We start from the raw sequence: 16046 nt of genomic DNA, 5'->3' as shown, positions 1-16046 counted from the left end.
CTTGCCCAACGTCACACAGGTGGAGAGTGGTTGTACTGTGACTCAATCCACTGTTTTGTTCCCGTGGGTGCTTGTAACTGATAAATTCTGTTGTCTCCTAGGATATAGTATGGTATCTAATAGAGGTCAATTAATAAATGTTAGTTTCTTTCCTTTTTTCTCTCCTTTTTTCTGTCCATTCTTTCTTTCCCAGTCTACGCTAAAATGCTAGCTGCATCTGCGCTCCACCACCCTTCAATGTTCTGCTTTTTCCTGCAGTCAGAACTTCTTTCCACCTTTTCCAGGCATCTCCAGCCCTTTCATTGTTGCCGCCTTGTTTTGTTTGCATATCTTGTCTTCTTAAATAGATAATACATCTTTGAAGGGCTTAGCTGCTGTTGTGTACTTTCAAGTACTAGGATAGCTCACTTTAAATAGAGTAGGTATTTGGTAAATAATTGTTAAATTACTGTATTTGGGCTTTATCTTGAGACGTGAGCTTCCTGAGCTAGCCATCCTGGGGATCAGAAGAATAGAGTAGAATCAGAAGAGCACACAATTCAGGAGGATTAACTGGAGGGGGAAAAACTGCTGCAGACTAATTAGGTAATTGTCCCAATCCAGCCAGGAACGCCTGAAGGGTTCCTGGTCCAGTGAAAAGGCAAGGAGAGTACAGGAACACCAGAGGTGTGGCATGCACTGACTCTCCTGTTAACGTCTTCCGCAGCAGCTGCAGTACTACCTGGCGTCTCATCCGCTGAGCAGCAGAGCTGGCCCTCCAGAGCTAGGGAGAAATGTTATGGTGGGGGCGGGTTCCTGATCAAGGCTCCAAAGGTCTGCCTGGCCTCAAGGAATATAATGTTACTTACGAAGGCCTGGTTTAAGAGTTGGGGGAGGATCAGCAACATTTTCCCAGTCACTTTCTTTGCCTCCACTCGGGCAGATGGGGGCTTGGGGGGGCGTTGTGGCCACAGGATGTACCGTTCTCCTAATGTATTTAATAGCTAAGGCTGGAAGATCTGTTTTGGCCCCTCTGCTTGTCCACGGAGCACATCGTAGCAGCATGTCGTCCAACCTCAGCCAGTGGCAGGAGCAATGAGGCCTGGTGAGTGCAAAGAGAAAAGTGTGTGGCCACTTTTCACCTGGAAATTCCATTTAAGAAAAAAATCCTAAACAGAGCCTAACCTGGATTTAAGAGGACAGATCAGGAAACCGGTTTCTGCCGGAGTTGGCCTGGTGGGAAGGAAGAGCAAGTCGAAGGAAGAGGAACCGGTCAGTCTGACATTAATTAAACCGCGTCAGGGTGCAAAACAAGGGCTGCTGTCGCCTTCCTAACTCTCGGCGAGACGCGTCAGCTGGAGCCGCAGGCAACTTCAGAACGCAATCTCGAGGCCCCGAGCAAGGGTGGCGGGCGGCGGCGGACGGGCTCTAGGGCCCAGCGGCCGGGCACCGGGCTGGGGAGGAGTGTAGGGTTTCAGCGACGGTCCCGACGACCCTCCCCTGCCCGCGCGGCGGAGCGGGGAGCGCGGGCGGCGACGGGAGCGCGCCGGGCGCTCTAGGACCCAGCAGCGGCTGTCGGGTTTGGGGCTGGAGGTGAAGCCCTGGCATTTCCCTTCTTCCCGTGTGAATGGGGCTGATTGTCGGGAGCCGCTTCCCCGCGCTGCCCCACGCCATGCCCAGCGCGCTGCCCGGCGGCCGCCTTTTCCAACCGCGGCGCTGAACTAGCCATGATCGCCTCATGTGGAGGGCAAAGTTGCGCCGGGGAACTTGCGAGTCTGCGGTGAAAGGTAACCAGTCCTCGCTCGGGATGCGCCTCCGAGCTTCCAGATCTCCCACGAGAGGGACCCAGGCGTCCCTCTGCTGCTCGGGGCCGGGCGCCCCTCTTCGGGGGCTCGGGGCAGATAGGCTCGGCTGGGAGAGACTCTGGCAGCCGATTCGGCGCCAGGGGCCGGGAGTGATTGCTACCGGAATCTTGCTCTCTCACCCAGATTTTTTTTTTTTTTTAAGAGCAGAACTCGGTTTCCGCGCCACCCTGTAGGCCCCCAGTGCCGGCGGGTTGGGTCACAGAGCCCCGTTGCCCCGCGCCCTGTCGAAGACTGGGCAGCGGTGGGGGCCCAGCGGGCCCAGGACCCCGGGGTGCGGGCGCGCCCCCGGCGCGGGGGCCGGCCTTTCGGTAGGGGCCCTGCCATATGGCTGCACGGTCCGCGACGCGCCCGCGAGCGGGGCTCCCGACTGCCGAGGGAGGAGGCGGAAAGGGGGTGGCGGGCGGCCGCTTCCCTCCGCGCGAGACAAAGGCGCGCACGGCCGCCGGCCCGACGGGCTGCGGCGCTCCCGGCCTGACCCTTCCTGCCGCCGGGGGAGTCTCGGCCCTGGCGGGTGGGGGCGGCGAAGGGGTCACACCCGGGGCGCCGAGGCTTGGATCGCGTTAGCTTCTACTCCTTCTTTGTTCTCCCCGGGCAAGTTTATTTGACAGAAACCGGGCAGTTGCATCTAGCTCTCCCTTGCTGTTAATGCTGCCTTTAAAAGAATCCGGTTTCAGGGGGGAAAAAGTAAACTTTCCAAGATGAACTGTTGTTTTTTTTCTTGGAATGTGACATTTGTGGCAGGAGGGAGATTGGCAAGTCGGCCGATGACAGTCGAGCGGAGCCAAGGCCCTGCGCCTGGGTAGGGGCCGAACGTGCCCCGTAGTCAGCCGGGCTGGAGTACGAGGCGGTGGGACTGACGAGCCCCCGCGCGCCCCCACCGCGAGGGCCTCCAGACTGAGCTGGCGGCGAAGATGCCCAGTTTGCCCATTAGGACCCCAGCCTGAGAATCCCTACTCCCCGCCCGCCCGCAGCTCCCGTGCCTCGCCATGCCTTGATTAGTTTCAGGGAAGACTTTCCTTTTCCATTTTTGTTCGAAGGTTTTTTTGCTTTCTTGGCTTTGGCGCTGCTTTCCTGTCTTCAAGTGGCAATGCTTTGGGAAATGCCCATCTTGCCTGCAGATCATCTGGACAAGGGCTTCAGTAGACAGGGGCCCTGATCATGCGACCTCCAAGCCTTTGTGGTTTGGACCAATATTTTGGGCTCTTGGGTCCTCAGCTCCCTTGCCATTGTGATACAGGGCAGGCATGGTTGCCCATGATTTTCTTCCGAGGCATATTATGAGAGCCGCGTTTTTGTACTGCTTCTGAAATCCTGGATGGTGGTGGGAGTGGAGAGCCATTTATGATACCGCAGATGCTTTTGACTACTCCAAACAGTAATGCTATTTGCCACAAGCGAGTAAAACCAGAATGGAGAGATATTAATAGCTACTATTCCAAAATTTTCCTTCCTTTTCGGGAAGTGAAAAGGCAGGGCTTGACAGAATGACCTCACTCAGCTGCTCTTGAATTCCTAATCCATAGACTGTGTAATAAAATTTTTCTTTTGTTTTAAGCCAAAAAAAAAGAAAAAAAGAAAGAAAGAAAAGAAGAGTCAGGGCTTGAAATGTTGAACAGTTATGGCTCTCTGCTTCCAAAACTGCCCCGTGGGTCCCTGCCAAACTGACAGATTTCCTCTGGCTTCCTTCCCATCACTCCTGGACGCCTACCTTTCCTGGCGACTGCCCACCACTTCTGCATCCTGGAAGCTCCCTGTGGTGGTCAGACATAGGTTAACAATTAGGGGTCTCTCTAGACTGCAAGTTCTTGAAGAACCTAGACCAGAAGTTTACTTCTCATCACATTGCTCTGAGCATTAAGGTGCCTTTAGTGTCACCGCTCTTCATGGGAATTATATGGGAACAATATTTAAATACACTTTGAACTGTTTTACAGAGGAGTAAAGGATTGGAAGCCACTGATTTCACCGGAATGAAAAGGAGTAGGACATAGAGTGGAAGGCTTTAAAGATCCTCCACTCTCGCGGGTGAGGTGTGGTAGAGGAGTGCTTAGTTTTTGGAGAGACACATTTTCAAGATATATAAGGAAAGTTGTAACCTCTGCAAGTGGATAGGAGGGAGAGAAGGTGCTGCACTTACGAAGTCCACTCTCGCTTCCCCTTCTTTTTAAAATGCACAGAAGTCTCGGTCTTTTGGGTTCTGTGCAGATGGAGGGTGAAGAATACTAATGTGTGGAAGGGCATGTAGAGATCAAAGCACTTAAAAGTATATCTTTTCATGGAAGTTAATGGAGGACTTTCAGTTTAAATGAGATTTTAAAGTGCTGTCCTTAAGAAAAGCACATGAATACAGGAATGTGAATGATTTTATGGGCAGGCATACTGCTGATTAGACTTGAGAGTGTCTGCCCTTGGCCAGCTTGTCTGGAGGCATCTGTCAGTAGATCTCTGCTTTTTTTTGATGTCTACCCTTGTGGAGAAGTGTGGACCCAGGGCCTAGGGAGGGATGGCTAAACTAATTAAAATTGGGTGGCAGTCTGGCTGGTGAGAGATCTGTTGAAAAGTACAGCCCCTAGGTACTGGTGCTTTGTTTTTTTCTTAGTAATTTGTGAAAATGCTTTGAAAATGAAAACGTTCTACAGTACTTCCACCTCATCCCCCAGTGGACGCCTGAAACTGTGGATAGTACTGAACCCTATGTATGCTTTGTTTTTTCCTATATATACATATGTATGACAAAGTTTAATTTATAAATTAGGCATAGTAAAAGATTAACGGTAACTAATAATACAATACAACAGTTATAACAATATACTATAATAAAAGTTATGTGGCCCGGCCAGGAGTGGCTGGTTGAGCGTCGACCTGGGATCCAGGCGATTGGGGTTCGATTCCCGGTCATGGCACATGCCCGGGTTGTGGGCTCGATCAATGACTCTCTCATCATTGATGTTTCTATCTCTCTCTCTCCCTCTCCTTTCCTCTCTCTGAAATCAATAAAGATATATTAAAAAAAAAAAAAGTTATGTGAATAGCTTTGGGGCCATTATTAAGTAAAACAAGGGTTACCTGAACACAAGCACTGCGATACCAGGACAGCCCATCTGATAACCCAGCCAGCTAAGTGACTGATGGAAAGATAGTGTATACACTGGACAAAGGGGTGGTTCACGTCCTGGGCAGAATGGAGAGGGATGGCGCGAGATTTTAAACTTACGAATTGTTAATTTCTGAAATTTTCCATTGAATATTTTTAGCCTGAGGTTGACCTGGGGTTAACTGAAACCTCAGAAAGCAAAACCATGGACTACTGTATATAATGTAAGGCTTTTTAAAGAAAAAAATGACTATGAAACAAGGGAATTGCTAGTGAAAATGGTAAAAATATGATTTTCCAGACCCATAAATTAAAAAGAAGTAACTTTGTAAGACCTATTAGTATTTCTGATATGCAAAATTCTCCAAAGTAGTACCCCCCTCCCCTCCAATGTGGCTGTTGGCATTTTAGGTACATATGGAAGCTCAGGTCAGGAAATTCTCCAGTTTTTTGAATAACTTTTCTCCTCTTATTTTTTTTTCCATTAATTTTGGTAGGTTTTTATGTCCCAGAATCACTAGGCAATAGAATACTTGAAAAGCAAGTAGTAGTTTGGAGGTCAAGTAAGAGGACATCTTTGATTATAGGGTTTGTTGGAAATAGTCTGAGGTTGTTGATGTTTTTGTTTGTTTGCTTAGCAATTTAAAAAATTTTGTTGGTTTGACTTTGTTTCGTCTTGGAGGAAAGACAAAATTTAAATCTTGGCCATTGTGAGTAGGTCAGTGCACTACTCTCGCTGGCGGGAAGCTCTGCCTGGGCTTGTTTGTGTGTTGGCACCATGCTGAGTTCTCTAACTTGGGAGGCCCTTGGCCTCCCTTCTTGTGAAACCTTAGGGTAGATTCATTCCAAGCATTTAGGACAGGACTCCTGGACTCCCAGAGCGGCTCACACATCAGGCATTGTTTTTCCTTTTATGAGGGGGGTAGGGGAACAGCTCTAGGGCAGGGTTAATGGTGTGCCTCAAGAATTCTTAAAATATGCAGTACTGACTTTTTAGTCAGTGACACTGACCTCTTTTCCCTTAGATTGTCAAATTAAAAAAAAAGGACAATCACCACAACAATAGCCATCCAGGGTGAATGAATCAAAATGATACCTATTTTTTTGTCAGATTGGCAAAAAATATATTTTTTGGTGTGCCGCAGAATTTTAGTATTTGATTTATGTGTGCCATGACATGAAAAAGGTTGAAAATCGCTGCTCTCATGTGTTAGGAAATAATCCCTATTAAGACTTTGGAGAATTGGATTTAACTTTTCTAAAAATGAAGTCACATAGTCCTACTGTGTATGTTTAAACCTGTGTTTAGGACTTCAATAGCCATTAGTGCAGCTATATACACCTCTTTTATGTGTTTTGTTTTTAAGTAAAATGTCCGTAGTTCACTTTTAAAAGAAAATTTTATTTTGAAATGTTTATAGCTTTATAGGAGGTTGCAAAACAGTAGAGAGGTCCTGTGTGCTGTTCATCCAGCTTCCCGCAGTGGTAAGGTCCTATATAACCACGGTATAATAGTGGAACGGGGAAATCGACATCGGTATAATCCCCAGAGTGTATTCAGATTTCCCCAATTTAACATGCACACATTTGTATTTGTATGTGTATACTCCTGTGCAGTTTTTTCACATGTGTAGATTCCTGTAGCCACCACCACAATTAGATACAGAACTATTCCATCACCTCGAGGATCTCCCTGGTGCCATCCCTTTATAGTAACATACATCTCCCTCCCCATACCCACTCCCACCCCCATCTCTAAACCCTGGTAACTGCAAACCTGTTTTCCAGCTCTATAATTTTGAGAATGTTATATAAATAAAGTCATGTGGTATGTGACCTTTTGAGATTGGCTTTTTCTCTAAGCCCAATACCCGTGAGATCCAACCAAGCTGTTGCATTTTCAATAGTTCATTCCTTTTTATTGCCGAGGAGTATTTCATGATATGGACATATCACAGTTTAACCATTCACCTATTAAAGGACATTCTGGTTGTTTCCAGTTTTTGGTTCATAATATTAGATAAGTGCTTAGGAGTGTGATTGTTTGATTTTGTATGGTAAATGTATGTTTAGTTTTTTAAGAAACTGCCAAACTCTTTTCCAGAGTTACCTGTGTTATTTTACATTCCCATGAGCAATGTATGAAGAGGCCCAGTTCCTCTGCATTCTCACCTGCATTTGTTTATTTCTCTAGCTGCTCCAATAAGGGTTCTAGCCTTAACATGGTTTTAATTTGCACCCCCTAATGGCTAATGATGTTGAACATCTTTTCATGTGCTTATTTGCCATCTGTATGTCCTCTTTGGTGGAATGACTGCTCTGTCTCTGGCCCATGTTTTAAGTGAATTGTTATTTTTTTCACTATTGAGCTGTGAGAGTTCTTTATATGTTTTAGGTACAAATCTTTTGTCAGATATCTGGCTTCCACATCTTTTTCTCCCCAGTATGTAGTTTGTCTTTTTGTCCTTTTAACAGGATATTTTGCAGGCAAAAAGTTTTTAATTTTGATAAAGTCCAATTTATTGATTTTGTTTTCTTTTTGTGGATTGTGCTTTTGGCGTCACATCTAAGAACAATTTGCCTATGCCTATATCCCCAAAATTTTCTCATATGTTTTCTTCTAAAAGTTTCACAGTTTTATGTTTTACAGTCAATTTGTAGTTCAGTTCACTTTTACCCTCTTAAGAATTTGTACGTCTTGCTATCGATCTGGTGGGTGTTTATTATGTATTTTTTAGTATTCTGGAAGCTCACAGATGAATCAGGCATAGTTCCTGCTCTCAAGAGCTCACTGATTAGTGGGGTTGTGTGTGGACATTCCCATGTGTTAAGTACTATAATAGAGACTGTGTGATGAGCACTGAGCAGAGAGGGCTTGCTTTGGACCAGGTGGTCAGGGCGGGCTTCCCTGGGCATGCTGCCTGAGCACAGTGGGAGTATAATTGGTTCTTGCCTTTGATCCAGTTTTTGGATATCTTTGTTGCCATGGATTCTTCACTGAGGGTTACCCTGGTTCTTGAGAACATGTTGAAGTACTTGAGGTAAACTGAGTTGTTGATGACTTTTTTCCAATTTGGCGTAATAGCTTAAAAAAATAAGATTGGATAGATTTAAAGTTTGGATATGTATTAAAATGTAAAAGGAGATAGATAGTATTTTGGAGTGTTTAGGGAGAAATAGACCTGGTTTGCTTCCTGGTCCTGTCTCCTTGCTGTGTAATCTCAGGGAATTTGACTTGCTGAAGCCTCATGTATAAGGTGGAGACAATAGTAGTTCTTATCTGATGAAGTTGCCTGAGGGTGAAATGAAATAATCCATACATCGCACTTAGCATAGTGCTGGGCACATTGAAAGCATTCAGTAAATGCCTGCTACAATGATAATAATAATAATAATAATAATAACAATAATTGTTATTATTAAAACAGGAGAGAGACAAATGGTTTTATAATGTTATGTATATTCTCATATATCTCTTTTCTCTGAGAAGCTGGAATCCCAGTTCTTGCTCATAGAAGCTTACGGTTTCACAGTTTGGAACACTGTTCCATGTATCAAATATTATTTATTGAATGAGGTTAGAAGCTAGTACTCTATTCACAATCTAGTACTGCTTATAAAATATGCCTTTTTCTTACCTATAAACCAAGATTTTCTGAATAAAGAATGATTTCCTCTCTGCCCTGACCACAGGCGGTAGCAGGAGGTGTGTGTGCTGTTGTGAGCTAGTTTAGAGTTTATTGCCCAAGGTACAGTAAACCAGGACTAATGTCACCAGGACGTGACCGAAACTTCACAACTGGCAGCTCTCTTTCCTTTCCCGTGTTCTCCAAGCTCTTTGTTGCCCAGAGGAAATGGATTAGGCCTTAGATGTACAATTCTCCAGCAGTGGTTCTCAGGCGTGGGCGAGCGTCAGAATTATCGGGAGGGCTTATTTAAACAGACTGCTGAGCCCCACCCTCGGAGTTTCTCTTTCAGTAGGTCTTGGATGGGGCCTGAGAATTTGCCTTTCTAACAAGTATTCAAGTGATACTGCTGCTGCTGCTGCTGCTCTGGGGACCACACTTTAAGGACCACTATTTTAGAGCATAATCTTCTTTCGATTGGACCCAGACTAAAGTGCTTATTAATTCTTTGAAACTGAGTCTATGAATGTTAATGATTGAGATGGAAATAGATTGATTTCTTAGGTTACTAGGTGATACACATAACAGCAATAGTACTGTTCAGGCTATTTTCCAGCACTGAGCTCTTCTTTCTTTGATCATTACTACAACTACACATCAGTGTGCCTCCGTAACGTATTTGGAGGGCACTCTGAACCCACAGTCCAGTGGCCCATCCAGGAACCTTTTCCATGACAACCCTGCAGATTTCTGTGCAATCTTTACCCGGTGTTTTATTGCTGGACTGTCAAGAGATTGAGCTTCCTTGTAGTTGAGAAATAGAATTCTATCTATTTTTTCTGGCAGCTTAGAACAGATGTGATCTGACCCCTATCTATTTTTTTTTTTTTTTTTTTAAGTTCTAAGCCTACTCTGCCTACAGTAACCACTAGCCAGATGTAGCTGTTTAAATTAAATAAAATGAAAATGAAAAATTCAGGTCCTTTCTCATACGAGCCACAATTTAAGTACTTAATAGCCATTTCCATCATTATAGCAAGTTCCATTGGCCAGTGCTGCTTGTCTGGTGACAGCATCACTAGGTTTCATACGATGGGACAGGGACACATTTGTGAGTGAAATATCTCTTTTCTCTCGGAAGTCCGGTGTGTGTCCGAGTGGGAGGAATACCAAAGGGTGACTGCTCCAGCAGCATGAACCTCATTTTACCACTTCTGATTTTGGAGGTTTGTTCCATTTGTCAGGTGGGTCAGCAAGGCATTTGAATTATGCTGGGGGTGGAGTTTACTGGATTACAGGCTGTAATCAAGAGGTATCTACTGTTTCTAGTGATGTTTGAGGCTTAGGTTTAGTTCATGGGGCTCTGCCAGGGATCTGGTCCTTGAGAGAAGCAAGTGAAAATGCTAGAGTGGATTTAGCAGTACGAGGCCCTTCTGGAGAGGCTCTGAGGCCAGCCTGGACTCCTCCACCTTGGGCCTGTTCCACTACTGAACCAGCCTTTGTCAAGGAGAGGCAGGGGGCTGGCCTTGTTCATCTTGCCCGTTTGGGCTTGCTCAGATGCCTTTCCACACTGCATCATCCTAACACTTGCCTCCTTTGAAAGTGTTCTGTAAACTGTAAAGTTCCTTTCCTTTCTTGTACCACATCCAGTCAGTCACCCGGTCTTTGCAGTTGACTTTCTAAGTGTTTCTTGCATACTTTCCCTTCCTTTGCGTGTCTCTACAACCCAACCATCTCCTGAACTATTGTGATAGCCACATAACAGGTCTCCCCACTTCTGTTCTCTCACACCCCTTCTGGTCTACTCTGTCCTTCCTTTTCCCCTCCTTTCCTCCACCCTTTTCAGAACAGGCGGAGCAAGACAAGGATGGTAGATATTTTGTCTTCCAGGCTCGCTTTGCTTCCTCTGTGTGAGGTGGGGCTTTGCACACGCCCTGCGGCCCTGTGCCAGGGAGGTAGGAAGGCACCTCACACTCAGCTGCTGATTGATTGTCAGCTGTAAGGGCTACTCTGGATGGTGTGACATCTGAAAGCAGGTGCGAGTCAGGCCCTTAACATGAGCTATATTGTGAAGAGCTCTGAGAACCAAGTTTCTTATGAATGAGTCCTCTCTATCTGGGGGACTTGGGGAAAGAAGAGAATATGAAATTCTCTGTAAGGCCCTGTGTCCTGAGGGACTAATCTCTAAATATCGTTGCAACTAGGTTGGCTGCTCATCCTTTCCCAGTCATGTCAGACAAGGTTGAAAGATACAAGGGCAGGCAATGCCTGCCTGGGATCTTTTTTGAGGAATGGGGGAGAAAGATGAGGAAAAATAGAGAAAGAGACTAGGAAACAGGCTTTTTGAGAATTATGGAAACTAGTGGATGATGCAGTACCTACGGGACAGCAGTAAATTCACCTCAGAACACTTAACACCAGTGTAGTTTCTGAAAAGAGAGATGGTCTAATGCTCATTTATGTGGAAGAGGAAAAGAAATGTCTTCTGAAATCACAAGCTTACATTAAGACACATGGGAAAGTAATGTAAATGGCTTCACAAGCCTTGAAGACATTGGGAGTGTCAGGTAATAAGCAGGAAGTTTGTTAAAAGACATAATCCTGTTGGACTTAGCTTCCCATGGTGGTGACTGGCCTGGTGGAGCAAAAATGAGTGATGGTGGCATGAAAGTGAGTGAACCTTACTTTAGCTGACTTTTAGATTTGATCCTTTAAAATACTCATCAAAACAATTAAGAATGTAAGGTCTAAAAAGCTCTACTTCAACATGTTATGTGATTGTTGTGATATGTGACTTACTTCTGGACTTCAAGAAAAAATTTTCTGAAACTCTAAAGTTTGTTACCTTCTACTTTCTCCAAAATAAATTCCAGGAATTGTGGGGGGGACGGGACGGAAATAAATACAAATATTTATATTTTAATAACGTTTTTCAAGTAACTAAGGTCACTTTGTTAGTTTAGGAACATAAAATGGGTTATGTGTAATTAAGCTTGTTCGTAAAGTAGACAGATTTTGTAGTATTTAATTTAATAGTTTATTTAGGCAGCAGTCACGAACATTCTAATTCAATTTATTTGAAATTTTTTTCACTTTCTTAAGGAAGGTACATGTTTGAGTGTTAGGGAGCATGACATTTCTTATTTTTGGACAGAATATAAATCAGGCAGAAATTTGGTACAGAAGCAATCACTGCTTAATAAGTATCCATTGAATGAGTAAGTCTGGATCATACAAATCAATACTGAGGTGGGGAATTTGGCGACAGTGCAAAAAAAGGGTAGTTTCTCTAGTGGACCTTCCCCCTCCATCTGACATTTGAAGGTCTATCATATGCCTGGTGCTGGACTCAATGTGGGGTATATGTCCTTTGCTCCCATGGAATTTATGTTTTAAAAGGGATGTAATGAAGTACAATATTAGAAAACAGAAGGCAGATGAGCTGGCTTATTCCACTCTGAGAAGGCCAATAAAGGATTTATAACTGCTTTTCATGTATTCTATCTCCACTGTGAACTGATTAGAGGAAGTGGGTTAAATTACAGATATCATAACTTCTAGAAGTATGGAAACACCCCCCCCCCCCGGGGGGAGCTTGGGAAGATACGGAGATTACAGATGCAGCCAAAGAATTACTAGAACTGTGGGGGTGTCTCATTCTAGAAATCTCTTTAAATTGAGTACGTATGACTTAATGTGGTCCTGGATGATCTTGGGATATGGGCCTAATGGGCTAGTTGTGATGTGTTCTTCTGTGGAGCTTAATGGTTAAGACCCTAAAGCTGGAAACCTAGGTTCACTTCCCACCTATGCCACTATTTTTATTTTGTTAAAAAATGTTATTTATTGTTGAGAGAGAGAGAGAGATTGATTGATTGTTCCCCTTATTTTTGCATTCATTGGTTGCTTCTTGTATGCACCCTGACCTGGGATCGAACCTGAAGCCTTGGCATATCAGGACAATGCTCTAACCACCTGAACTACTTGACCAGGGCCTCACTGGCTTTATATTATTGGGCAGATTGCTTAACTTGCCTGTCAAGTAGTTTTCTCATATGTTAAATAGAGATAATAGTAATGCCTACCTCAAAAGATCATATAAGGATTACATGTATTATGTGAATTAAAACACATAAAGTGCTAAGAACGGTATCTGACACATTGAAAGAATTATGTGTTCACTATTGTCATTGTTCCAGCTGCTGTTGCTGTGTAACAAATGGCCTCAAATCTGAGTAGCTACAAACAACCATTTTGTTATCTTACAGAGTCTGTGGGTCTGGGGAGAGATGGCTTGGCTCTGCTCCCTGCACCCAGGGCTTCAGGTGAGAAGGAGGCTGGAGTGGATTGGAAGGTTTGGGATTGGATCATCTGGAGGCTTCTTTAGTCACATGTCTGGCATCAGAGCTGGGATAACTGGAAGGCTAGGCCTGCAGACCAAGAGCCTGCAAGTGGCCTTTCCATGGGGCTTGGCTTCCACACAGCTTTTGTATATCCACTATAAATCTCCATTAAAAAACAAACAGACTTAAAGCCTGTCCATACAACAGTGAAACTGATGCTCATGTTGATGGTTTTCGTGCTGATTCCGAACTGAGATTCATAATCTCCAGAAATGCTACACTGTGTTCTGGTCACATTGATTCAGACTTTTTCCCCCCCAGAGAATTACTCAGTTATCTGTTGCACTGGATACTAGAGGAATGTTCTAATGGGTCTTCCAGTCAACTGATGATGCTGTCTGTCTTGAAGTGAGGCCAGCTCTTTTAATTCTTTCATTTTTCATTGTATTGGCCAGGCCATGAGAAGACTCACTGGGGGATGAAAATAATCTTTAAATTGCCACATATGTTATGGTCCTGAAGGACTGGGCTTTCTCCCAATTTTGGTAGTAAAGGGTCAGTTTCTCCTCCATTGTTAGTGCATAAAAGAGATTCAGAGTTTCCACCTTGACCTTCATCCTGTTAAACTACAGATGGGATGAATCTTACGGAACAGATGTGCCAAGGAGAGAAGTTTTTTTCTTATTTCTAATGCTTGGTACTGAGAGCCTCTCCTCCCACTACCAGTAACTAGCTTGTTGTCCTGTCTGAAGGTGGAGCCTCCTGGCAGCTGAGGGTATTCAGATTAGAGTCCTGATACCTTCTCCAGGCCCACCTAACCCTAAACCTGACTGGCAAGGTGGCCAGACCAGTTAGAAGTTTTGAAGAGCCTTGGGGAAACACCGTGCATTCTTTTATTTTGTCTATTTTATTTTATTTTTACTTTACTTTATTTTATTCCAGTAGGACCACAACAGTAAGCTTATTTTCTGGGAAACTGTGTATTTAAAACTTTCCTCATTTCAAATTCTTGGAAAATTGAAAATGTAATTTTAGTCCGGTTTGTCAGTCAGTTGAACATCCTGACCTAAAAAAACTCTAAAAGCCTTCCTCTCTGATCTGCTTGAGCATCTGACTACTTTTTTTAAAAGCTCACTGATTTGACCCTCTCTTGGAAGTGAATTTTGTATCAGTGATTCGTGTTCCATTTCCTCATTCTCATAAAAAGAAGCTAGAATTGACTAAGCCCTTATTATGTGCCGGAACACTGGTTATAGCCCTTTCCATTGTCTCATTTAATCTTCACAACAGCCGTAGGTAGTAGGTCCTGTTATTACCCCCATTTACTGAGAAGGTAACGGGCACCAAGAAGTTAACTAATTTGCTCCAAGTTCACAAAGCTCATAAATGGTCAACCCTGGATTCTTTCATTTTTTTCAAAAGCAGATTTGCCAAAACAAAAGCCACGGCACATCCTTCTTTCCCCATTTAGCAGATATTTCTCTTCTATCTTTTTTTATTCTTTAAATCTTTCCGATACTCCGGTCTTCTGGTTTGACAGCATCATTCTCTTTCTCTAAAGCCATCATATCTTAACATCCTTCCCTTTGTCCAAGGATTGCCTGACTTCCTGCTGGTCAAGTTATTACAGTTTCTTTTCTCCTCACCTCCTAAAAAGTAATCTCGTGGAGGCTTTTTGCTAGTGAAATATCATTGCAGGTTTGTATTCCTTTTCATAAAAATTCCCCCAGGGCAGGACGATGTATTCATGGGCAAGTGTTTTCTGGAGGGACTGCTCTTTCTCTCTTCAGATGCATTTTCTTTTATCAGCAGGGTCCATTCATCTGACAAACAGTGTTCAAGCCGCGCTTTACACCGGAGGCCTCTGTGCCTTCAAGTTTCACCAACTTCCCAGGGGGGCTGTGGGCATCTTCTTTTGCCTGGGCAGGGAGGTGACTCAGTTTAATACTGGTTTGAAACCATTTTCATCGTGAAGTTCTCCTTAAATTTCATATCTTTTGGTCCCTTCCTCATGGAGGGGGCTATATAACATAGAGCAGGGTTTCTCAGCGTGTGGTCTGTAGAACCCTGAAGGCTTCTGAGACCTAAAAACTATCATCATCATAATACTAAGACATGCATGCCCTTTTCAGTCTATTGGCATTTGTACCGATGGTACCAAGCAATGCTGGTGGAGCTGCTGGTGCCTCCACGGAAATCGAGGCAGTGGTCAGCCCATGTCTCACCCGCACACAATGTCGAAAGCCCATTTCACTTAATGCTCTTGTTGAGGCAGTACAGATAATTCATTTTACTAAGTCTCAGACCGCAAGTACATCTTCCCAATGTCTTGTGTGAGGAAATGGGAAGTACACATGCAGTCCTCCTGCTGCAAATGGAGAAGAGCGTTGGTGGGACAGAGTTAGGAGCCTAAACTTTTTCGTGGAACACCATTTTCACCTGGAAGAGTAACTGACGAACTGTGTTTATTCTGAATTGGGTATTTGGTAGACATTTGCTCAAAAAATGAATAAAGGGAGCCTGTCACTTCAAGGAAATTAGTGGACAGTATTCACTGCCAATGATAAAACTGAAGCTTTCAAGTGAGAATTAGAATTTTGGAAAACCCGTGTTTGCCACTGTTAGACTTTCCCAGCTCCACGTAGACTCCTGATGATTGCCACCCATGGTGTGCTAACACGTGATTTTGTTGATATTACATGCTTGAAATGTTTCCATGCATGGAAGATTTGCACAATTCAGAGAACCATTTTTTCCCCAAATGATCAATGTATGATGCTACAAAATCCTGCATGGGTAAATAAAGCTCCCTTCAAAGTGAAAGGTGGACCAATAGATTTTCATGTAATAGACTATGTAGAGGCAGATCAATGAACAGGTCACTGATATGGTTTTATATATCACATTGCAACTACCTTTCAGTAATCGACACTTGTTGAGTTTTGGTGGTTTCAAAGAATAGTCACAAATACTCTCTCTTTTGCCAACTACATATTTGAATGAGGCAGATTTTCTTCATCTGCTTTAAAAATCATATAGAATAGATTGACAGCAGAGGCAAATATAACAACCCAGCTGTCTTCTGTTGACCTAGACATAAAGAAATTTGTAAAATTATAAAGCAGTATTCTTCTCATTG

The 16046-nt window shown here is 43.9% G+C and overlaps 1 protein-coding gene across 4 annotated transcripts in view; it reads left to right on the top strand.

Moving 5' to 3' along the window:
* Positions 1–16046, top strand: part of AMOTL1 (angiomotin like 1) — a 139943-nt gene that overhangs the window by 50882 nt on the left and 73015 nt on the right. The window contains exon 1 of one of the 4 annotated variants that reach the window (XM_081155584.1): positions 1482–1766. The exons of the other annotated variants lie outside the window; for them this stretch is intronic. Within the exon in view, the coding sequence (XP_081011710.1) occupies positions 1718–1766 (49 nt within the window). The 5' untranslated portion in view covers positions 1482–1717. Of the gene's footprint in view, positions 1–1481; positions 1767–16046 lie in introns of those variants that run through there. 4 annotated transcript variants of the gene reach the window in all.

Source organism: Miniopterus schreibersii (assembly GCF_964146895.1).
Source record: "Miniopterus schreibersii genome assembly, chromosome: 12".
NCBI lineage: Eukaryota > Metazoa > Chordata > Mammalia > Chiroptera > Miniopteridae > Miniopterus > Miniopterus schreibersii.
Note: the sequence above shows the minus strand (reverse complement) of the source record. Positions and strands in the feature narration are given on the sequence as shown.